We start from the raw sequence: 25,750 nt of genomic DNA, 5'->3' as shown, positions 1-25,750 counted from the left end.
CCACCTTGTTGTCACCATCTGAGATCACCTACGTTTTTTGTTTAGGTTCAGAGAGTCATAGACAAGTACAGCCCAGAAACAGGTACCTCGACCATCCATATACCTATCCAAACGTCTCTTCACCACTTGCACGTCAGCGTAGCAGCCGGTGCGACACTATTACAGCTCAGGGCGTCGGAGTTTGGAGTTCACCTCCTCTGTCCTTTGTAAGAAAGTCTGTGTGTCCCTCCTGTGAGAGTGTTCGTTTCCTCCGGGTGCTCTGGTTTTTAATGTTATTTATTTGGAGGCACAGGGCAGAATAGGACCTTCCAGCCCTTTGAGGTGTGCCACCCAGCAACCTTGATTTAACCGTAATGCTATCACAGAACAGTTAACCTTCCCGGTATGTCTTTAGACTGTGGGAGGAAACCAGAGCACCCGGAGAAAACCCAGGCATTCTGAGGTGGTGGCGTACATACAGAGACACCTTACAGATGATGTGGGAATTGAACTCTGGACTGCACCCCAGCCTGTAATAACATCACACTAACCACTACACTACGGTGCTTTCCTCCCACAGTCCAAAGGTGTATGGGTTAGTAGTTTAATTGGTCATGGTAAATTGTCCTGTGATTAGGCTAGGGTTAAATCGGTGCGTTGCTGGGCAGTGCAGTTTGATGGGCAGAAGGGCTTGTTCTGCATTCTATTTCTAAATAAAATAAATTTCTACTGTCTCTGTTCTTTCAGCCTCTGGACTTTGAATCTCAGTCGAGCTTTGCGTTAAACATCAGTGCCACAAATCCCGAGCCCCTCGTTGACGGCGTTTTCTACAACTCAAGCTCGTTCACAGTGCTCCTGATTAATGTGACCAATAATGATGAGCCACCGTATTTCTCAGAAAAAATATATCAAACGTGGGTCTCTGAAGATGCTTCTAAAGGAGATTCCGTGCTTAAGGTGAAAGCCCACGATCCAGAAGGTTCTGAAGTGAGGTAATAAGCATCCATCATATATTTATTGAAACTTGGGAGGAGGTGACTCAGATAGTTATCATAAATCATACAGTCATAGAACACTACAACACACAAACAGGCTCTTCAGTCCATCTCTAGTCCATGCCAAGCTATGAATCTGCCTAGTCCCATCGACCTGCACCCAGACCACAGCCTTCCATACACCTCCCTATCCATGTATTTACCCAAATTTCCCTTAAATGTTGAAACTGACCGCACATGCTCCACTACCACTGGCAGCTCATTCCACACTCTCACCACCCTCTGAGTGAAAAAGATCCCCCTCATGTTCCCCTTAAACATTTCATCTTTCACCCTTAACTCATGACCCCAACCTCAGTGGAAAAAGCCTGCTTGCATTTACCTTATCTATACCCCTCATAATTTTGTATACCTCAATCAAATCTCCCCTCATTCTCCTATACGCCACAGAATAAAGTCCTAACCTATTCAACTTTTTCCTGTAACTCAGGTCCTCAAATCCCAGCAACATATTGAAAACTACAGCACAGTACAGGCCTCTCGGCCCACAATGTTGTGTTGACTTTCTAATCTGCTCTAAGTTCAATCTAACACTTCCCTCCCACATAGCCCTCCATCTTTCTTTCGTCAAAGTGCCTTCCTAAGAGTAAGTGGATCTGCCTCCACCACTACCCATGGTAGGGTGGTCCATGCACCCACCACTTTCTGCGTAAAAAAAAACTGTCTTTGATATTTCCCCTATACCTTCCTCCCAGCACCTTAAAGTTACGCCCCCTGGTATTAGCTACTTCTGCCCAGGAAAAAGTCTCTGGCAGTCCACTCAATTTAGGCCTCTTATCCAGTAAGACATCTTTTTTGTTGAATGTTAAAACTGGCCCAGAGCCTCAGTAAAACAAAAGCTGAGAGACAACACCCACTAAAATTAGCGAACATAAGATTGATTACCTTGTTAAAGACAATTGCCAAAACCATTAATTTATAAAATATCTTTGAACATTTTAGGCACAAAATTTTAACAGATGCAACTTTGTTGATAAATATCTGTTATGGAATCTATTATAGAATAAACAGAAATATTAGCTTGCTGATTATTATATTATGTTATATACAGTGGATTCTGGTTAATTGTGTCACGTACCCCATGACGGGAATAAAGAACCAGCAGAAATGGAAAACACTTTGGAGTCCAGTATTGCTATTAACTAATAATATTTATTAGTAACTACGCAATACAGTAATATAAATGTAGATAAATCAAACAGGTTGGCAATGATTATATATAAGTAAGTAAATCAGTAAGTGTGGAAATATATATATGAAAAACCAAGCTTCTTCAAGTCTAGGGGTAACATAGAAACATAGAAACATAGAAAATAGGTGCAGGAGTAGGCCATTCAGCCCTTCGATCCTGCACCGCCATTCAGTATGATCATGGCTGATCATCCAACTCAGAACCCTGTACCAGCCTTCCCTCCATAGCCCCTGATCCCTTTAGCCACAAGGGCCATATCTAACTCCCTCTTAAATATAGCCAATGAACTGGCCTCAACTGTTTCCTGTGGCAGAGAATTCCACAGATTCACTACTCTCTGTATGAAGAAGTTTTTCCTAACCTTGGTCCTAAAAGGCTTCCCCTTTATCCTCAAACTGTGACCCCTCGTTCTGGACTTCTGTGGTAAAAAGATACAGTCTTACGATGATGAGTAAAGTTCAGTTCAGTTCATGGTATTGAGTTGAGTAGTGATGGAGAGAGGGAGAGATTTGAGTCTTCAGGTGAGCTGACATCGTCGAACTTCTCGTTGTCCTCCGATATCCTTTAAAAGTCACCAACTGTGACCACAACAAAGGGGACCAGTTTTCTGTGGTGGAGCTATCACCCAGGCAAGGGTGGACACATGGACAACTCCCCACCGGTCACTGCCTTTTCTTTTCACTGCAAGAGCCACTGATCGATCTGCCTGATCGATCCTCCAAAAACCCACTTTTTCTGCGGGCACAACAAAGCTCATTCAGTGTCCAAAATATGTGTCTGAGGTCTATCATCTGACCTATTTTATCTTCCAGTGCTGAGCACCAGCTGTCTCTCAAATAACTCCGCCCTTCTCTGTCCGTGGAAGAATACAAGCAGGCGATGTCCTTGGAGAAAGTATAAACAACCTGTGAGCAGTCTTCGTCTCTCTCTCCCTTTCTCTTTCACTTTTCAAAGCAAGATATCGGTGTTAAATAACTCTCTCTCCCTCTTTTCAAAAGTTCATAGGGATAACCAAGCACAATTCAGAGGGGTGATTCAGGACCCCGTCACAATTGGGACACATCAGGTCCAGTACATTTTGGTCCATTTAAGCAGCGCCCCAATTAGCCGAAGTTTCATGGAAATAGTTAAAAAGATATAAAACGGACAAACTAAGCACTTAACTGAAATACAGAACAAATTAGAGCACTACCTACACAACTATTAAGCTCTGTATTAGTTCCTGATAGTGATCGATGCAGGAATTCATCCAGGGAATGCTGCCGTGTTCTTTTGATTGACTGCAAATGAACAAAATCAGCACAGGCACCTGGTGTAACTGCTTTCATACAAAGCTTTCAGCAACTGCGTTCTCCAAATCTTCATTTTCATTGTAACATTCCAGATGGTTGTCGATAGTTTGAAATTTTTCCTAATTTGTTGAAGTCGAGAAATCATTTCACTTTCACTCCCGGTCATTTCTGGCATCTCCAAGTCTGAATGCCTGAAACCACTGAATTGTCTTTCTGATTTCTCACCAACTATCAGTGACACAAATCACTGCTTTTTGAACTCAGGCACATGCGACTGACGCTATTTACTCGAAACGTGGTGTAATGTCTAACTGCCACACAAGTGCGCACATTTGACACCAGTTAGAAACTGTCCAGCAACATCTAGTGTCCTAATTAAGTGGTATAGTGTTTCAAACAAACGAATGGAATCCCAGCAACTTTCTAGATGAGTTCTGTTCTTTAAGAGTTGTCCCAAGGAAGTGACTGCCCCTATTTATTGATGGCTCAATTAACCAGAATCCACTATATTAGCTTATTCATATATATTGCTGGGCTATTATATATTATACATTACTTATTATATTTATGTTATTTATGAATTTATTCAACATCCATTGACTCACATTTTGTTAGTCAAAGCATGGTGGAACTAAGTTAAATAATGTTACTCATAGCTTTTGTTAGATTGTTTAAAAAATAATTGCGTAACGATCAATAGGAGGAACAAACTGACCTTGGTGCCATTAAAACGTCATCAAGACATTTGATAAAGAAGATCACTGTGAAACTAAGAGCAATATAAACAAAAGCAGGGTTAGGTCAGATAAACTGTCAGACCTGCTTCCTCATTCAGTAAGTTCATGAATGAGCCAACCATTGTTGGAGTTCCACTTTCCTGGCTGAATCCCCTATTCTTTGAAAATTAAATTTATTCTTGGAGCATAGGACATTACAGCACAGTACAGGCCCTTCGGCCCACAATGTTGTGCCAACCTTTAACTAAGATCAATCTAACCTTTCCCTCCTACGTAGCCCTCTATTTCACTATTGTCTGTGCATCTATCTAAGAGTTTCTTAAATGCCCCTAATAACCATATATAACCATATAACAATTACAGCACGGAAACAGGCCATCTCAGCCCATCTAGTCTGTGGCGAACTCTTACTCTCACCTAGTCCCACTGACCTGCACTCAGCCCATAACCCTCCATTCCTTTCCTGTCCATATATCTATCCAATTTAACTTCAAACGACAACATCAAACTTGCCTCAACCACTTCTGCTGGAAGCTCATTCCACACAGCCACCACTCTCTGAGTAAAGAAGTTCCCCCTCATGTTACCCCTAAACTTCTGTCCTTTAACTCTCAACTCATGTCCTCTTGTTTGAATCTCCCCCACTCTCAATAGAAAAAGTCTAACCACGTCAATTCTATCAATCCCCCTCATAATTTTCAACACCTCTATCAAGTCTCCCCTCAACCTTCTACACTCCAAAGAATAAAGACCTAACTTGTTCAACCTTTCTCTGTAACTTAGGAGATGAAACCCAGGCAACATTTTAGTAAACCTCCTCTGTACTCTCTCAATTTTATTGACATCCTTCCTATAATTCGGTGACCAGAACTGTACACAATACTCCAGATTTGGCCTTACCAATGCCTTATACAAATTCAACATTACATCCCAACTCCTATACTCAATTCTCTGATTAATAAAGGCCAGCAAACCAAAAGCTTTCTTCACCACCCTATGAGATTCCACCTTCAGGGAACTATGCACCATTATTCCTAGATCCCTCTGTTCTAAAGCGCTCTTCAATGCCCTACCATTTACCATGTATGTCCTATTTTGATTAGTTCTACCAAAATGTAGCACCTCACATTTATCAGCATTAAACTTCATCTGCTATCTTTCAGCCCACTCTTCTAACTGGCCCAAATCTCTCTGCAAGCTTTGAAAACCTGCTTCATTATCCACAACGCCACCTATCTTAGTATCATCTGCATACTTACTAATCCAATTTTACACCCCATCATCTAGATCATTAACATATATGACAAACAACATTGGACCCAGTACAGATCCTTGAGGCACACCGTTACACACCGTCCTCCAATCTGACACACAGTTATCCACTGCTACTCTCTAGCGTCTCCCATCTAGCCACTGCTGAATCCATTTTTACTACTAATGTATCTGTCTTTACCACTGCTCCGGGAGTGAGTTCCACACACCCACCAATTTGTGTGGAAAAAGAATAATGCTTCTGGGATATTTAAGAACAAACAGGAGAAAGTCTGCAGATGCTAGAAATCCAAAACAACACACAAAAAGTGCTGGAGGAACTCAACAGGCCAGGCAGCATCTGTGGAAGAGAGTAAACAGTCAGGATCGATGAAGGGTTTTGGCCTGAAACATTGACTGCTTACTCTTTTCCGTTGGAGGTTGAGACCCTCCAGCATTCTGTGTGTGTTACATTGGGGATATTTAAGAACAAACATGAGACAGTCTGCAGATGCCAGAGATCCAAAGCAACACACACAAAATGTTGGAGGAACTCAGCAGGCCAGGCAGCTTCTATGGAAAAGAATAAATAGTCGACAGTTTGGGTTGAGACATTTCTTAAGGACTCTTCTTAAGGCTATTTAAGAGACTGTTAGATAGGCATGTGGATGCTAGAAAATAGAAAGTTATATAGGAGGGAAGGGTTAGATTGATCTTGGAGTTGATAGAGGGTTGACACAACATCGTTCCATCCTGTATTCTATGTCATTATATTTCAGGCAAAATAATTGTGCAGAATCATTAACTCTTGCACTCTTCACAGCTGCTGGCTGACATGCCAAGTATTTAAAGCAATTTTGCTTTGCTTCTCATTGAAGTATTTTGTTGAAGAAACGATTAGCAAGGATTACTTTCCACTTATTAATTGTACAGTGCGGCAGCTGCTGGGAAATGTATGTTATTCTGACTGAACAGTAACTGTAAAGGACTGCTTTTGATTGACCAGGTACTGGCTAACAAAAGATCCTCGTAAATGGTTTTATATTAACAATCGGACTGGAGAAATTTTTACTCATGGTAATTTGGATATGGAGAAGGAAAGCCATTATAAAATAGAAGTTACCGCCGTGGAGGAAGGTAAGGACTTAAATTAATTCTTAACGTGAAAAGTGTCATAAGACAAACAAGAGTCCACGCTGATGTGACATTGAAGTTGTATATGGCATTGAAGAGACCTATTTTGGAGAATTGTGTGTTGTTTTGTTCACCTTCCTACAGGAAAGATGTAATCAATTTGAAAGAGTACAGAGAAAATTTACAAGGATGTTGTTGGGTCTGGAGGACCTGAGTTATAAGAAAAGATTGAATAGGTTACAACTTCATTCATAGTCAGAGTCATACTTCATTGATCCCGGGGGAAATTGGTTTTCGTTACAGTTGCACCATAAATAATTAAATAGTAATAAAACCATAAATAGTTAAATAGTAATATGTAAATTATGCCAGGAAATAAGTCCAGGACCAGCCTATTGGCTCAGGGTGTCTGACCCTCCAAGGGAGGAGTTGTAAAGTTTGATGGCCACAGGCAGGAATGACTTCCTATGACGCTCTGTGTTGCATCTTGGTGGAATGAGTCTCTGGCTGAATGTAATCCTGTGCCCACCCAGTACATTATGTAGTGGATGGGAGACATTGTCCAAGATGGCATGCAACTTGGACAGCATCCCCTTTTCAGACACCACCATCAGAGAGTCCAGTTCCATCCCCACAACATTACTGGCCTTACAGATGAGTTTGTTGATTCTGTTGGTGTCTGTTACCCTCAGCCTGCTGCCCCAGCACACAACAGCAAACATGATAGCACTGGCCACCACAGACTCGTAGAACTTCCTCAGCATCGTCCGGTAGATGTTAAAGGACCTCAGTCTCCTCTGGAAATAGAGACGGCTCTGACCCTTCTTGTAGACAGCCTCAGTGTTCTTTGACCAGTCCAGTTTATTGTCAATTCATATCCCCAGGTATTTGTAATCCTCCACCATGTCTACACTGACCCCCTGGATGGAAACAGGGGTCACCGGTACCTTATCTCTCCTCAGGTCTACCATCAGAATCCTTAGCATGTAGAAGACTGAGAGGAAATTTGATAGGGGGTCTACAAAATTATGAAAGGTACAGAAAGGGTAAATGCAAGCAGGTTTGTTCTGCCGAGGCTGGAAACTAGAGATCATGGTTTAAGGTGAAAGGTGAAAAGTTTAAGGGGAACATAAGATAAAACTTCTTCACTCAGAGAGTGGTGGGAGTGTGGAATGAGCTGCCAGCAGAAGTGGTACATACCAGCTAGATGTCAATGTTTAAGAGAAGTTTGAATTGGTACACGGATGGTAGGGATATGGAGGACAGTAGTCTGGTGCAGGTCAATGGGAGTAGGCAGTTTAAATAGTTTGGCACAGACTAGATGGGCCAAAGGGCCTATTTCTGTGTTGCACTTTTCTATGACTCTATGACAATGGTGGCACTTATCCATTGTGTCTGACAATTACAGGAAACCTGTATGGGAGATTTTTTTAAAGTGGAAAAGCTGTTGCATTGGGGCAGTTCCATTCTGTCGACCTCAGAGGTCCGGGTCCAGTGGAACGAATAGTCTTCACAAACTGGAGTCTTCCTTGGTTACAGTGGATGACCATGACATCTTCTGTGCCTTGTCATGCCCTTCACTCTCCACGGAGGATTGCGGTACCCCTTTCCTGCCATTGGATCTCACAGTAGAGTTTATCCGTCCGTCCTGCCAGAGCCGACTGTGCATGCTAGGACAGGCATGTTCTGTTTGGCTATCACAGGTAGTTAAAACCATCCAACGCATCACTGGCCCCAGTCAGTTTGGCATTGATCCAAATTAGCCTTGTTCCATCTAGTCTTGTTTTGTTTATATGAATCTATTTTATCTGCTAAGCCTTAGAGATTCAGGTCATTTTGTCACTCTGCCAAATTCCAGTTCAGTCAAAATGCATCATTGGCACCGCTCTTTAAGAAGGGAAGAAGGCAAAAGAGAGGGAATTATAGGCCAGTTAGCCTAAACTCAGTGGTTGGGGAAGTGTTGGAGTTAGTTATTAAGGATCAGGTTTCGGGGTACTTGAAGACTAATGATAAAGTAAGTCAAATTCAGCATGGTTTCTGTCAAGGGAAATCTTGCCTGACAAATCTGTTAGAGTTCTTCAAAGAAGAAACAAGCAGGGTGGACAAGGGAGAGGCAGTGGATGTCAGTTACTTGGATTTTCAGGAGGCATTTGATATGGTGCTACACATGAGGCTGCTTAACAAGATAAGATCCTAAGGCATTAGAGGAAAGATACTGGCATGGATAGAGGAATGGCTGACAGGCAGGAGGCAGCCAGTGGGAATAAAGGGAGCCTTTTCTGGTTGGCTACCAGTGACTAGTGGTGTTCCTCAGGGGACAGTACTGGGACCACTACTTTTCACATTGTTTGTCAATGATTTAGATAATGGAATTGATGACTTTGTGGCAAAGTTTGCAGATGATGCAAGGTAGGTGGAGGGGTAGGTAGTGCTGAGGAAGCAATGCAATTGCAGCAGGACTTTGACAAATTGGAAGAGTGGGCAAGCAAGGAGGCCTACAAACCTGACTCAGTTACACCAGTTCTGTCTGGAGGAATGGAACAAAATTCCAGCAACTTACTGTGAAAAGCTTGTGGAAGGCTACCCAAAACATTTGGCCCAAGGTAAACAATTTAAAGGCAATGCTACCAAATACTAACAAAGTGTATGTAAACTTCTGATCCACTGGGAAAGTGATGAAAGAAATAAAAGCTGAAATAAATCATTCCCTCTACTATTATTCTGACATTTCACATTCTTAAAATAAAGTAGTGGTCCGAACTGACCTAAGACAGGGAATGTTTTCTAGGATTAAATGCCAGGAATTGTGAAAAATTGAGTTTAAATGTGTAAATTTCTGACTTCAACTGTATGTCTTATAATTCCGCTTCTATGTCTGAGATTCTCAAACCAACCTGCCTGGCACCAACAATCATTCCACAGGCAGAGTCATTTCTTCTCCCTTTCTGCTGTCTGGTCTGAACTACAACTGAACCTCTTGACCATGTCTGCATGCTTTTGTGCATTGAGTTGCTGCCACATGATTGGCTGGTTAGATATTTGCATTAACGAGCAGGTGTACAGGTGTGCCTAATAAAGTGGCCCTGAGTTGTATGAAGTGCAGTCCACCCCACCACCACCTTGTCCTGACAAAAAAATCCTCAAAGAATGAAGATCTTTTTTCCAATACCAGAATCAGCTACGTTGTGGGATCACTGGTAGTCTGCAGGATAAAAACTGAGACCAATAGTGTGGACATCCCTCCTACAGATGTTACTACCAGGGAGGTACCTTGGTCAAATTCCTCATCCTAACTTTCAGTATCAATTCCAAGTTCCTTCAGAGGTGCTTTAAGGAGAACTTTGTAAAGTTATGCTGCAGCTTTATAAAACTCTAGTTAGGCTGCATCTGGATTATTGCATAGAGTTCTGGTCACTCCATTATAGGAAAGACGTCAAAGGTTTGGAGAGGGTGCAGAAGAGGTTTACCAGGATGCTGCCTGGATTAGAGGGCAAGAAGTTGAACAAGCATGGGTTGTTTTCTTTGGAGCAGCGATGGCTGAGGGGAAATGTGATAGAAGTTCATAAGATTATGAGGAACATAGGTAGAGTAAACAGACAATATCTTTTTCCCAGGGTTGAAATGTCTAGTCGGAGGCCATGCTTTTAAGGTGAGAGGGGGTAATTTCAAAGGAGATGTGGGGGGCAAGCTTTTTTTACAAAGAGAGTGGTGGGTGCCTGGAATATGCTCCCAGGGGTGGTGGTAGAGGCAGATATGTTAGGGACTTTTAAGAGATGTTTAGATAGGCACATGAATGTGAGGAAAATGGAAGAACATGGACATTGTTTAGGCAGAAGGGATTAGTTTAGTTGGCCATTTGATTGGTTCAGCACAACATTATGGGTCGAAGGGCCTGTTCCTCTGCTCACTGTTCTGCGGTCTATGTTCTTCATGAGCAACTCACAGGATCTCAGACGATACTGGAGATAGAGATTCCAGGACTGGTCCAGAGAGTTTCCAGGTCAGGTGCACAACGTCACCAAAGAGATACATCTTCTGGTAACTTTAAGTTCAAGGCTGAAAGCAAAATTAATATCAAAGTACATCTATATCACCATTAACAGTAGAATGTAGAAACATAATAGAATGAAAAATAACACACAAAAACTGACAAGCAACCAATATGCACAAGTTCAAAGTGCAAAGTAAATTTATTATGAAAGTACATGCATGTCATCCTGAGATTCATTTTTTGTGGGCATACTCAATAAATTCATATCAGAATAATAACCACGACAGAATCCATGAAAGACTGCACCGGCTTGGATGTTCAAACAGTGTGCAAATACAAAATGGGAAAAATAACCAGAAGACAAATTGCACCAATAAAAAATACAGAAGGAAATTAATAAGACATGCGTTGTAGCCTGAGTCCACAGGTTACGGAATCAGTTCAGTGCTGAGTTGGGTGGCTCAGCAGGCTGGGGGTGGAAGAGTCGTCACTGTTCCTGAACCTAGCAAAGTTTAACAAGGAATGGGTGTGGTGGAACGCAACATTTTTCCTGGAGTACTAGTGGCAGCTAGGATACTCCTGGAAAGTCTAGAAATGTGTTATGGTCATTATTCTATAGATTTATTGAGTATTTCCACAAGAAAATCACTCAGGGTTGTATATGGTAACATGTAAGTACTCTGATAAGTACTGATAAGTACTACTCCAGTTCACCTACCAGCCCCGACTAGGAGTTGAGGATGCCATCGTCTACCTGCTGAACCGGTGTCTACACCCACCTGGACAAGCCAGCGAGCACTGTGAGGATCATGTTTTTTGACTTCTCCAGTGCGTTCAACACCACCCGCCCTGCTCTGCTGGGGGAGAAGCTGACAGCGATGCAGGTGGATGCTTCCCTGGTATCATGGATTCTTGATTACCTGACTGTCAGACCACAGTACGTGTGCTTGCAACACTGTGTGTCCGACAGAGGGATCAGCAGCACTGGGGCTTCACAGGGGACTGTCTTGTCTCCCTTTCTCTTCACCATTTACACCTCGGACTTCAACTACTGCACAGAGTCTTGTCACCTTCAGAAGTTTTCGGATGACTCTGCCATAGTTGGATACATCAACAAGGGAGATGAGGCTGAGTACAGGGCTACGGTAGGAAACTTTGTCACATGGTGTGAGCAGAATTATCTGCAGCTTAATGTGAAAAAGACTAAGGAGCTGGTGGTAGACCTGAGGAGAGCTAAGGTACCGGTGACCCCTGTTTCCATCCAGGGGGTCAGTGTGGACATGGTGGAGGATTACAAATACCTGGGGATACGAATTGACAATAAACTGGACTGGTCAAAGAACACTGAGGCTGTCTACAAGAAGGGTCAGAGCTGTCTCTATTTCCTGAGGAGACTGACGTCCTTTAACATCTGCTGGACGATGCTGAGGATGTTCTACGAGTCTGTGGTGGCCAGTGCTATCATGTTTGCTGCTGTGTGCTGGGGCAGCAGGCTGAGGGTAGCAGACACCAACAGAATCAACAAACTCATTCGTAAGGCCAGTGATGTTGTGGGGATGGAACTGGACTCTCTGACGGTGGTGTCTGAAAGGAGGATGCTGTCCAAGTTGCATGCCATCTTGGACAATGTCTACCATCCACTACATAATGTACTGGTTGGGCACAGGAGTACATTCAGCCAGAGATTCATTCCACTGAGATGCAACACAGAGCGTCATAGGAAGTCATTCCTGCCTGTGGCCGTCAAACTTTACAACTCCTCCCTTGGAGGGTCAGACACCCTGAGCCAATAGGCTGGTCCCGGACTTATTTCATAACTTACTGGCATAATTTACATGTTACTATTTAACTATTTATGGTTCTATTACTATTTATTATTTATGGTACAACTGTAACGAAAACCAATTTCCCCCGGGATCAATAAGGTATGACTATGACTAGGACTATAATAACATTTACTCTGAACTTGAACTTTGAACTCTAACGCGGTGTGTTAGAAGCTGCAGCTGGTTGCACTTTTCACAGTTGTGGTCATCGGGGTCACTGGAGGCCTCCCTGCCTTCCTGCATCCTGAAAGAGGAGCTTTCCACTCTCCTGCCTGGCATCCCCACTGTTCTAACCACTGGCGGAACTCAGCAGGTCAGGCAGCATTGATGGAAAGGAATAAACAGTCAGTAGTTCAAGCTGTGACCCTTCATCAACACTGGAAAGGAAGGGGGCAGAAGCCAGGATTGGTTCCACAACCTATGGACTCACTTTCAATGACTCCCATCTCCTGTTCTCCATACGTACTGCTTGCTTATTTATTTATTTATTAATTATTATTCCTGTTAGCAACACACACACAATGCTGGAGGAACTCAGCAGGTTAGGCAGCATCTGTGGAAAAGAGTAAACAGTCGATGTTTTGGGAAGGTGAGGGGTAGAGAAAAATCGAACAGTGATGCAGGGTCTGATGAAAAGACAAAGTAGCTTGTCGATATAGGTCATAGAGGTGTATAAAGTTTGAGGGGCATAGATGGGATAAATCCAACAGGCTTTTCTCACTGAGGTTAGTTGAGGCTACAACTGGAAGCCATGGGTTAAGGGTGAAAAGTGAAACCTCTTCACTCAGGGTGGTGGGAGTGTGGAATAAGTTGCCAGCAGGTGATGAACGCAGGTTCCATTTCAACAGTTAGGGTATATTTGGACAGGTAGATGGATGTGAGAGGTATGGAGGGTTATGGTCGGGGTGCAGGTTGGTGGGGCCAGGCAGATTAATAGTTCAACATGGACTAGATGGGATGAAGGACCTACCTGTGCTGTAGGGTTCTGCAGCCTAGGACTCGAAATAGACTGGTGGTTTATAATGTGTAGAAAACAACTCTGCACTGGCCTGTATTCAGGCAATTCTGAATTTTTATTACATTACAGTTGTTACCTCATTCAAAGGGAACTTTTTCATCCTCGTATCTCACAGTTGTTTTTTTCATAAATAGGGATGATGGGGATGTAGTAATCTTACTTTCAATCTTCAATTGCGTACATAGAATAGTTACGGAGGACCTAGGTCATTTAGAAATGACAAGCAAGCAGAGACAAAGTAATAAATCTGTCATCATTTTAGAACACTTTGTACCTATAATCATACTGAAGTATAAATGTCAAGATATTGGGCAATGTGGAATTAATGTTTGAAATTAAGAAGCAGGTTCCATCCCACCCAGAATTTTCCCAGTGGAACTCTGAGGAATTCATGGTCTAAACATCAATATGAGCAAAACCCATGGTAGCTGGAACAGTGAAAAGTTCAAAGTAAATTTATTATCAAAGTACATGCATGTCACCACATACAACCCGGAGATTAATTTTCCTGTGGGCATTCACAGTAAATACAAAGAAACAATAAAGGAAAATAATACTAAGCATAAGCACAAGAAGTTCTGCAGATGCTGGAAATCCAGAACAAAACACACAAAATTCTGGAGAAACTCAGCAGGTTAGGCAGCACCTATGGAAAAGAGTAAACAGACAACGCTTTGGGCTGAGACTTTTCTTCTGGACTAGACAAGGATCTCAGCCCAAAACATCGACTGTTTACTCTTTTCCATAGATGCTGTCTGAGCTGCTGAGTTCCTCCAGCATTGTGTGTGTGTGTGTTGCTAATAAGAATAATTAATTAATTAATTAATAAGCAAGCAGTACGTGTGGAGAACAGGAGATGGGAGTCATTGAAAGTGAGTCCATAGGTTGTGGGACCAATCCTGGCTTCTGCCCCCTTCCTTTCCAGTGTTGATGAAGGGTCACAGCTTGAACTACTGACTGTTTATTACTTTCCATCAATGCTGCCTGACCTGCTGAGTTCTGCCGCCGGTTAGAACAGTGGGGATGCCAGGCAGGAGAGTGGAAAGCTCCTCTTTCGGGATGCAGGAAGGCAGGGAGGCCTCCAGTGACCCCGATGTACAGACCACGTGTGATCCTCAGTGATGTTTGTACTGAGGAACTTAAAGCTGCTCACCCTCTCAACCCCAGATCCACTGATGTCAATAGGGTTTAGCCTGTCTCCATTCCTCCTGTAATCCACAACCAGCTCCTTTGTTTTTGCGACATTGAGAGAGATTTTTTTTTGATACCGCTCTATCAGAATGATGACTTCTTCTCTGTAGGCTGCCTCATTATTATTTGAGATTAGGCCAATCAGTGTAGTGTCATCAGCAAATTTAATTAGCAGATTGGAGCTGTGGGTGGCAACACAGTCAAGGGTATACAGAGAATAAAGGAGGGGGCTTAGGACACAGCCTTGAGGTGCATCTGTGTTGAGGGTCAGAGGGGCAGGGGTGAGGGAGCCCACTCTTACCACCTGCTGGTGATCTGACAAAGAACAGGATCCAGCTGCACAAGGCAGGGTGAAGGCCGAGGTCTCTGAGCTTCTTGTCGAGCCTGGGGGGCATTATGGTGTTGAATACTGAACTGTAGTCCAAGAACAGGTAATGCTACGGTTGTTATGGGGGATTTCAACATGCAGGTAGACTGGAGGAATCAGGTTGGTACTGGACCCCAAGAAAGGGAGTTTGTGGAGTCCCTCCGAGATGGATTCTTAGAACAGCTTGTACTGGAGCCTACCAGAGAGAACGCAATTCTAGATTTAGTGTTGTGCAATGAACCGGATTTGATCAGGGACCTCGAAGTAAAGGAGCCATTAGGAGGTAGTGACCATAATATGTTAAGTTTTACTCTACAATTTGAGAGTGAGAAGGGAAATTCGGAAGTGTCAGTATTACAGTTGAACAAAGGGAACTATGGTGCTATGAGGGAGGAGCTGGCCAAAGTTCAATGGAACAATACCCTAGCAGGGACGACAGTGGAACAACAATGGCAAGTGTTTCTGGGAATAATGCGGAAGGTGCAGGATCAGTTCATTCCAAGGAGGAAGAAAGATCCTAAGGGGAGTAAGGGGAGGCCGTGGCTGACAAGGGAAGTAATCGACAGTATAAAAATAAAAGAGAAGAAGTATAACATAGCAAAGACGAGTGGGAAGCCGGAGGATTGGGAAACTTTTAAAGAGCAACAGAAAGTGACTAAAAAGGCAATACGCGGAGAAAAAATGAGGTACGAAGGTAAACTAGCCAAGAATATAAAGGAGGACAGTAAAAGCTTCTTTAGGTATGTGAAAAGGAAAAAAATAGTTAAGACCAAAATTGGGCCCTTGAAGACAGAAGCGGATGAATTTATTATGTGGAACAAGGAAATGGCAGACGAGTTGAACAGGTACTTTGGATCTGTCTTCACGAGGGAAGACACAAACAATCTCCCAGATATAATAGTGGCTAAAGGACTTAGGGTAATGGATGAACTGAAGGAAATTTATATTAGGCAGGAAATGGTGTTGGATAGGCTGTTGGGTCTGAAGGCTGATAAGTCCCCGGGGCCTGAAGGTCTGCATCCCAGGGTACTTAAGGAGGTGGCTTTAGAAATCGTGGAGGCATTGGTAATCATTTTCCAATGTTCTATAGATTCAGGATCAGTTCCTGTGGATTGGAGGGTGGCTAATGTTGTCCCTCTCTTCAAGAAGGGAGGAAAAGAGAAAACAGGGAATTATAGACCGGTTAGCCTGACGTCGGTGGTGGGAAAGATGCTGGAGTCAATTATAAAAGATAAAATTACGACACATCTGGATAGTAGTAACAGGACTGGTCCGAGTCAGCATGGATTTATGAAGGGGAAATTGTGCTTGACTAATCTTCTGGAATTTTTTGAGGATGTAACTATGAAAATGGACAAGGGAGAGCCAATGGATGCAGTGTACCTGGACTTTCAGAAAGCCTTTGATAAAGTCCCACATAGGAGATTAGTGAGCAAAATTAGGGCATATGGTATTGGGGACAGAGTACTAACATGGATTGAAAATTGGCTGGCTGACAGAAAACAAAGAGTAGCGATTAATGAGTCCCTTTTGGAATGGCAGGCGGTGACCAGTGCAGTACTGCAGGGTTCAGTGCTGGGACCGCAGCTGTTTACAATATATATTAATGATTTAGATGAGGGAATTAAAAGTAACATTAGCAGATTTGCCGATGACACAAAGCTGGGTGGCAGTGTGAAATGTGAGGAGGATGTTATAAGAATGCAGGGTGACTTGGACAGGCTGGGTGAGTGGGCAGATGCATGGCAGATGCAGTTTAATGTGGATAAATGTGAGGTTATCCACTTTGGTGCAAGAACAGGAAGGCAGATTATTATCTAAATGGAGTCAAGTTAGGAAAAGGGGAAGTACAACGAGATCTAGGTGTTCTTGTACATCAGTCACTGAAAGCAAGCATTCAAGTACAGCAGGCAGTGAAGAAGGCTAATGGCATGCTGGCCTTCATAACAAGGGGAATTGAGTATAAGAGCAAAGAGGTCCTTCCGCAGCTGTACAGGGCCCTGATGAGACCACACCTGGAGTACTGTGTGCAGTTTTGGTCTCCAAATTTGAGGAAGGACATTCTTGCTATTGAGGGAGTGTAGCATAGGTTCACAAGATTAATTCCCAGGATGGCGGGATTGTCATATGTCGAAAGATTGGAGCGACTGGGCTTGTGTACTCTGGAATTTAGAAGGCTGAAAGGGGATCTTATTGAAACATATAAGATTACTAAGGGATTGGACACGCTGGAGGCAGGAAGCATGTTCCTACTGATGGGTGAGTCCAGAACCAGAGGCTACAGTTTAAGAATAAGGAGTAGGCCATTTAGAACGGAGTTGAGGAAAAACTTTTTCACCCACAGAGTGGTGGATATATGGAATGCTCTGCCCCAGAAGGCTGTGCAGGCCAAGTCTCTGGATGCTTTCAAGAAAGAGATGGATAGAGCTCTTAAAGATAGCGGAATCAAAGGTTATTGGGATAAGGCAGGAACTGGATACTGATTGTGGATGATCAGCCATGATCACAGTGAATGGTGGTGCTGGCTCAGAGGGCAGAATGGCCTACTCCTGCACCTATTGCCTATTGTCTATAACAGCATCCTCTCTCCGATAAGTTACCCTCTCTGGTTCAGGACTCTGATTATTGAGGGGTAATAACTGTCCTTGAACCTGGTGGTGTGGGTTCTGAGGCTCCTGTACCTTCTTCCTGATGGTAGCAGTGAGGGGAGAGCATGACCTGGGTGATGGGGGTATCTGATGATGGATTCTGCTTTCCTGTGGCAGCACTCTGTGTAGCTGTGCTCAATAGTGAGGAAGGCTTTACCCAGGATGGACTGGGTGTGTCCATGAAGTTTTGCAGCCTTTTCTGTTCCTGGGCATTGGTGTTTCCATACCAGCCAGTCAGGACGCTCTCTACTGTGCATCCATAGAAGTTTGTCCAAGTTTTAGATGACACGCCAAATCTGGACAAACTTCGAAGAAACTAGAGGCGCTGTCCTGCTTTCTTTGCGATGGCAACCCATCAATTCATCTACGTTTATTTCTCTCAGCATTTTTATTGAAGGCTTCTAGCACATGTAAGAATGAGCTACTTTTCTTATTAGAGATTTCAGAACTTATTTCTCCCAGTAGAGAGAAATGTGCATTCGAACTTTAAATCACTTCACAAATAAAGTGTCCTTAAGTTCAGTGCTAACCAAATTTTTGCCTTGCATTTTCTTATAGGCAATCGGTTAAGAAAATCCACCGTGGATATCTTCATCCATTTAAAAGATGTAAACGACAATTCTCCCAGATTAGCAAAAGACTCCTCCTGGTTTTTCATTTGCTTGCCAGCTGACGAAGAAAAGACAGTGACGATCCACGCCGTTGATGATGATGTAGAGCTCGGTCCTCCATTCGAATTTGTTCTGGGTGAAGTGGAAGGCAAGCAGTGGACTGTTAAACCAATCAATGGTAGGTGGATTCCAATGATGAGGTTTTTGTTAATCAAACAAACTCCGTCACAGTTTCCCTGTTCTATATTAGAATCTGAACTGCATTTTGAAGGCATTTGTTCTGTCTACGTGTACTCAATGGCCACCTCATTAGGTACCTCCTACATCTAATGAAGTGACCACTGACTGTATGCTCATGGTCTTCTGCTGCTGTAGCCCACCCGCTTCAAGGTTTTGACATGTTGTGCGTTCAGAGATGCCCTTCTGCACACCACTGTTGTAACGCATTAGTTATCGTTGCCTTCCTGTCAGCTTGAACCAGTCTGGCCATTCTCCTCTGATCTCTCTCATTAACAAGGTGTTTTTGCCCACAGAACTGCCGTTCACTGGATGTTTTTTTTTGTTTTTTTTGCACCAACATCTCAAAACTCTAGAGCAGGGGGGGTTCCCAACCTGCGGTTCAGTGACTCCTCAGTTAAAAGTAAGGCTCCAAGGCATAAAAAAGATTGGGAACCCCTGTTCTAGAGACAATTGTACATGAAAGTCCCAGGAGATCAGCCATTTCTGAGATATTCAAACCACTCCCTCTAGCACCAACAATCATTCAACAGTCATAGATCACATTTCTTCCACATTCTGATGTTTGTTCTGCACGGCAACTGAACTTCTCGACCATGTCTGCATGCTTTTATGCACTGAGTTGCTGCCACATGATTGGTTGAATTTCCAGACGAGGCTTTAGTAACCCCAAAACACTCTTTGTCACTTTGCCACTGGGGATCACATTTTGTACTTGCAGCAGACATGAAGGAATCTCAACTGGAAGCTGCTTCAGCCTCTGGCTGGGACTGAGGGTTGAAATGTCATCTAATATCCTTGACATATCCCAATTTTAAATACAGTCTTCCAACCACTTGCCTTTCTTTACCTTCCACCTCCTCTCTGCTTTCCACAGGGATCGCTCCCTCCACGATTCCCTTGTCCGTTTGTCCCTCCCCTCTTATCTCCCATTAGGCACTTAACTGTGCAAATGGCTAAATCTACATTTAGCCCCTACATCTCCTGCCTCACCTCCACTCAGGGCCCCAAGCAGTCCTTCCAGGTGAGGCAACACTTCATCTACAAATCTGCTGGGGTCGTCTGCTGTATCCGGTGCTCCCAATGTGGCCTCCTCTACGTTGGTGAGACCTGCCAGAAACTGGAGGACTGATTCGCCAAGCGTTACTGCAACATCCGCTACAAGTGGGACTTCCCGGTGGCCAAACATTTTAATTCCCACTACTGTTGTGACGTGTCAGTCCATGGCCCTCTTGTGCCAAGATGAGACCACCCTCAGGGTGGAGGAGCAACACCTTATATTCCATCTGGGTTCCTTCCAACCTGATGGCATGAACATTGATTTCCCCTTTCAGTGAACAAATTCCATCCCCCCTTCCTCTATTCCCCAATCTGGCCTTTCACTTCTTGTCACCTGCCTATCACCTCCCCCTGGGTCCACTCCTCTTCCCTTTCTCCTATGGTCCACTCTCCTCTCCTATCAGATTCCTTCTTCTCCAGCCCTTGTCCTTTCCCAGGTACCTGGCTTCACCAATCACCTTCCAGCTGGCCTCCTTCCCCTCCCCCAACCTTCTTATTCCAGCTTCTTCCCCCTTCCTTTCCTGTCCTGATGAAGGGTCTCATCGACTGTACTCATCTCCACAGATGCTGCCTGACCTGCTGAATTCCTCCAGCATTTGGAGTGTGCTGCTTTAGATTTCCAGCACCTACAGAATTTTTTAAAAATTTTATCCAAACCCGTTTCTTTCTTTATTTTTATTTTCAAGGTACAGTATGGACGCAGGCCCTTCTGGCCTGACGAGCCCACGTCATCCAGTTACGCCCATGTGACCAGTTGACCAACTAACCCATCTGTACGTCTTTGTACTGTGGGATGAAACCGGAGCACCCGGAGGAAGCCCATGAACCCACAGGGAGAACATAAAAACTCCTCACAGAGAGTGGCAGGAAGTAAACCCAGGCTGCTGACACAGTAGTAGCTTTACATTCACCATTACGCAACCTTGCCAGCCCAAATTAGATTTAATTGAACTTTAATTCAATTTTTTTTCTCAGTTAACATCTGAAATCAGAAGTGCAAATCACCACTTCAAAATAATCTAACTCAGATCTTCAATCATATGGGATTAATTAGCATGGGGGCGGGAATCCATTTTAAGATCATAAGACATAGGAGCAAAGTTTGCTTTACAGCTCATTGAGTCTGCTCCACCATTCCATCAGGGCTGATTAATTATCCTTCTCAAACCCATTCTCCTGCCTCCTCCCCATAACCTTTGATGCTCAGACTAATTGACAACCTATTAACCACTGCTTTAACTATATTTAATAATTTGGCCTTCATAGCTGTCTGTGACAATGAATTCCACAGATTCATTGCCCCCTGGCTAAAGAAATTCCTCCTCATCATTGTTCTGACTGGACACCTCTCTATTCTAGGGCTGTGTCCTCTTGTCCTAGACTTCCCCAACATGGGAAACATCCTCTCCACATCCACTCTATCGAGGCCGTTCAATATTTGATATGTTTCAATGAGATCCCCCCTTTATTCTTCTAAACTCCAGTGACTATAGACCCAAAGTTCCTCATACGTTAATCCTTTCACTTTCTTTTGACTTCCTTTACTGAGAAAACTCACAACAGCCTTTTTCTTTGCAGGTACCCATGCCTCTGTCAGCATGAAATTTGGCAAGCATGAGGAAGAAACTGAGTATAAGATTCCTGTGACAGTTTCTGATAATGGCGTCCCACCTCAGAAAGGAAAAGATTTCATCACAGGTAAAGGTTCACAGGGATCTTCTCAAAAATTCGAAATAATTATTCATGCACAATTTGACGTCAATGTCCTTGTTGCTTTCTCTCATTCCTTGTGATAATGTCTTCTGTGAATAGAGAGACTACGTCTTTTAAGCTGGCTGCATAGTACATCAGCTATAAAACGGGTGCTGAATTGGTTGCGGTATGACCTCTGCATTACTTGCACATGCTTTTTTTTTAAGTTCAATTTAATTATAAGACATCTGACCTCAAGAATGTTTGATAGCTCTGGGTCTGTACTTGCTGGAATTTAGAAGGATGAGGGGGGATCTCATTGAAACCTTTCGAATGTTGGAAGGCCTAGATAGAGTAGATGTGGAAGGGATGTTTCCTATGGTGGGGGAGTCTAGGACTAGAGGGCACAGCCTCAGGATAGAGGGGCATTCATTTAAAACAGAGAAGTGGAGAAATTTCTCTAGCCAGAGGGTGGTGAATTTGTAGAATTTGTTACCACAGGCAGCTGTGGAGTCCAGGTCGTTGAGTGTACTTAAGGCAGAGCTTGATCGGTTCTTGATAGTACATGGCATCAAAGGTTATGGGGAGAAGGCGGGGAAGTAGAGCTGAGGAGGGGTAGAAAGGATCAGCCATGATTAAATGGTGGAGCAGACTGGATGGGCCATATGGCATATTTCTACTCCTATATCTTATGGCCTTGTGGAGTGCTGCGTATGCAGGGCCCTTAACATTGTTAAGGAACCCTCCAATCCACCCAGCATTCTCTTTGACCTCGTAGCATCAGGCAGGAGGTACCATAGCCTTAGAACAAGAACCGTATTCCCCAGGCCATAAAACTACTGAACTCCCTGTCACCACCCAGGTCTCATCACGTATAAAGTACTAGCTGCGTAATACTGATTACTGTTTAACTTGTGTCGTAAATGCACCTCATCGCTTGTTAACTTGCTACTGGTGGTATTATCTTGTGTGTTGTGTGTGAGTTAGATGTGGCGTGTTGTGCACCTTGGTCCGGAGAAATGTTGTTTACTTTGGCAGTAAATGACAATAAACTGAACTTAAACCTGTCATTCAATCATGGTGGCATCCATCTGTCTCGAAGGACCAAAGGTGATGATGGTCATCATGACAAGCCTGGGCAGAAAGTACGGAGATCCTGAGATGCCCAGTTGTGAAGGTACCCCTCTCGGCCTCACCAGTGTAGTCCAAAGGAAAGCTTATGAAGCAATACGTTTGGCACCAGCTTGGCTGCAGGAGCTGCCAGACGGATCTTCAGTGACGCCCAGCCGCCTGAGGGGCTCTGGTTTTGCGGTCTGGGTTTACTCCTGTAGCCTTCGTCTCTCCGGAGGCTGCCCACAAGGCAGTGGGGCTACTTACCCACAGCTGGAGATCTGGTTCACACACACCAGGGTGAGTCCACACACCAGTGGGCCTGCGTGCTACGTGTGCAGGGCCAGACCTCCTCCTCTGTAGTTCAGCCTGGGTCCGAAAGGAGTTCAGTTTCCGTGTGTCGCCAGCGAGGAGGCAGTACACGCGGCTTGCTGTTGGAAAGGCTGTGTACTGACAGGGAGAGACTGACACATTCAAATCTCCTTTTCACAAGACTGGGAGCCAGCGATGGAAGCCGAAACTGAAAGCGACAAGCACTACCCGCTACACTACCATACTAGACGCATCACGACATGCATTTGACACCCTTATGGGTGTTAACTGTACATAAATACTGTACCCATGATTATAGACAACCAAAACAGCACTGCTACTCAGGGGCCCAGGTGAAAAACACGGTACCAACAGTCATACACAGCGCAAGGCACGTATAGCACGTATAATTAGGTTACATAGTTGTTGTTGAGGCTTGGACCATCCAGAGGAAAGCTACGTGGTCACTGTGAGAATATGCAAACTCCTTATAGACAGCCGAGGGGACTGAACCCGGGTCACCAGCACTGTAACACATTACTTGGTAATTAATTAATTTATTTAGAGATACAGGGCAGATTAGCCCTTCCAGCCCTCTGAATCACACCGCTCGGCAACCAACCTACTGAAAACCACCCTCGTCACAGGACAATTTACGATGACCAATCAACCCGCAAACGACTACCCAGTAGGTGTTCGGAATGAGGGAGGAAACAGGAGCGCACGGAGGAAACCCGCACGGTCACGAGGAGAACGTACAAGCTCCTTACAGAAGGTGCTGGAATTGAACTCTGAATTCTGGCACCCTGAGCTGTAAGATCGATGCGCTGGCGGCTGTGGGGGCCTCCTCCCAAGATACGTAAATTTGTATCTGATTTGTACAGATATGCAACATTCAAATCCGAAACATGCAGTACTCTGCAAAAGTCTTCGGCACAAATATATAGCCAGAGAGCCAAAGGCTTTTGGACAGTACTGTAGTAATTTTATGTATTGCACTGTATTCCTGCCGCAAAAACAAAACAAATGTCATGATATATGTGAGTGATGATAAACCTGATTCTGATCTGGGTCTCTATTGTGGACTGACAGTGGGAAGGGGGCAGGGAGAGGGGAATCATGGTTGGGAAAAGGGGAAGGGAGAGGGGAGGGAGCGGGAAGCCCCAGACAGAAGCCTCATTCTGTAATGATCAATAAGCCAGTTGTCTGGAATCAAATGACCTGACCTGGCATCTCAGAGCTGGGTGTGTCTGTACCCGCACTTCCTCCCCCTGCCCTTGGCACTCCTTTGCCACCTGCCCACAGCGCTCCACCCTCACCATTCCCAATATCCTTCACTCCCACCCAATGTACAAACTCGCTCTCCGCTCCACGTTGACAGATAGATACAATACTGCGCAAAAGTTTTAAGCACCCCAGCGATATATATTTGCCTAAGAGTTTTGCACGGTACAGTACTGTAAATAAGTGAAACATATTTTTACAAGGAAAAGAAATACAATTAGAACAAAAAAGTCTATTTGTAGTGAAAAGTGACCATGGTGTTGCTGAATTGTGGCAGTAAGGGAACCAGCTGGTTGAAGGGAAGTGGCTGTTCTTCAAACTAGTGGTGTGGGACCTCAGTTTTCTGTACCCCCCTCTCGATGGGAGCTGCGAGAAGACGTCATGGCTTGGATGTGGAGATTTTTGATGATAGGTGTTGCCTTCTCGAGGCAGCACCTCGTGTTGATACTACCCGGTGGGGAAGCAGGTGCCCATCATGTGTTGGGCATTGTTTGCAGACTCTACAGTATTTTACTTTTGAATTAGCAATGTGGCCTCAGTTCAGAAATGGCTTACAGAGAGTGAAGGATTACATGCAAAGGAGAAGTTTCAACGATAACATCAAAATCAGCCTGAATAAATTCAACAAGACATCTAAAAACTGGGAAGACATTACACTCAATAGATACACCTGGAGGAAATCTGTTCAAGAGGGAGATGCGCTACATTAGGACAACCTCCTCTATGCCACAGGGCAGCTGCAAAACCATAGAAACCATAGAAACTACAGCACAGAAACAGGCCCTTTGGCCCTTCTTGGCTGTGCCGAACCATTTTCTGCCTAGTCCCACCGACCTGCACACGGACCACATCCCCCCATACACCTCCCATCCATGTATCTGTACAATTTATTCTTAAATGTTAAAAAAGAACCTGCATTTACCACCTCGTCTGGCAGCTCATTCCATACTCCCACCACTCTCTGTGTGAAGAAGCCCCCCCTAATGTTCCCTTTAAACTTTTCCCCCTTCACCCTTAACCCATGTCCTCTGGTTTTTTTCTCCCCTTGCCTCAGTGGAAAAAGCCTGCTTGCATTCACTCTATCTATACCCATCATAATTTTATATACCTCTATCAAATCTCCCTTCATTCTTCTACGCTCCAGGGAATAAAGTCCCAACCTATTCAACCTTTCTCTGTAACTGAGTTTCTCAAGTCCCGGCAACATCCTTGTAAACCTTCTCTGCACACTTTCAACCTTATTTATATCCTTCCTGTAATTTGGTGACCAAAACTGAACACAATACTCCAGATTCGGCCTCACCAATGCCTTATACAACCTCATCATAACATTCCAGCTCTTATACTCAATACTTTGATTAATAAAGGCCAATGTACCAAAAGCTCTCTTTACGACCCTATCTACTTGTGACGCCACTTTTAGGGAATTTTGTATCTGTATTCCCAGATCCCTCTGTTCTACTGCACTCCTCAGTGCCTTACCATTAACCCTGTATGTTCTACCTTGGTTTGTCCTTCCAACGTGCAATACCTCACACTTGCCTGTATTAAACTCCATCTGCCATTTTTCAGCCCATTTTTCCAGCTGGTCCAAGTCCCTCTGCAGGCTCTGAAAACCTTCCACACTGTCTACTACACCGCCAATCTTTGTATCATCAGCAAATTTGCTGATCCAATTTACCACATTATCATCCAGATCATTGATATAGATGACAAATAACAATGGACCCAGCACTGATCCCTGTGGCACACCACTAGTCACAG

General features: G+C 44.0%; 1 protein-coding gene across 1 annotated transcript in view; it reads left to right on the top strand.

The window, feature by feature from the left end:
* cdh17 (cadherin 17, LI cadherin (liver-intestine)) overlaps positions 1 to 25,750 on the top strand; it is a 168,015-nt gene that overhangs the window by 114,833 nt on the left and 27,432 nt on the right. The window contains exons 13-16 of the mRNA XM_063067108.1: positions 727 to 971; positions 6,513 to 6,643; positions 18,240 to 18,470; positions 21,167 to 21,286. Coding sequence (XP_062923178.1) covers positions 727 to 971; positions 6,513 to 6,643; positions 18,240 to 18,470; positions 21,167 to 21,286 — 727 coding nt within the window. The remainder of the gene's footprint in view (positions 1 to 726; positions 972 to 6,512; positions 6,644 to 18,239; positions 18,471 to 21,166; positions 21,287 to 25,750) is intronic.

This window comes from Mobula hypostoma, chromosome 1, assembly GCF_963921235.1.
Source record: "Mobula hypostoma chromosome 1, sMobHyp1.1, whole genome shotgun sequence".
In the NCBI taxonomy this organism is placed as follows: domain Eukaryota; kingdom Metazoa; phylum Chordata; class Chondrichthyes; order Myliobatiformes; family Myliobatidae; genus Mobula; species Mobula hypostoma.
This window is presented reverse-complemented; position numbering and strand designations above follow the sequence as displayed.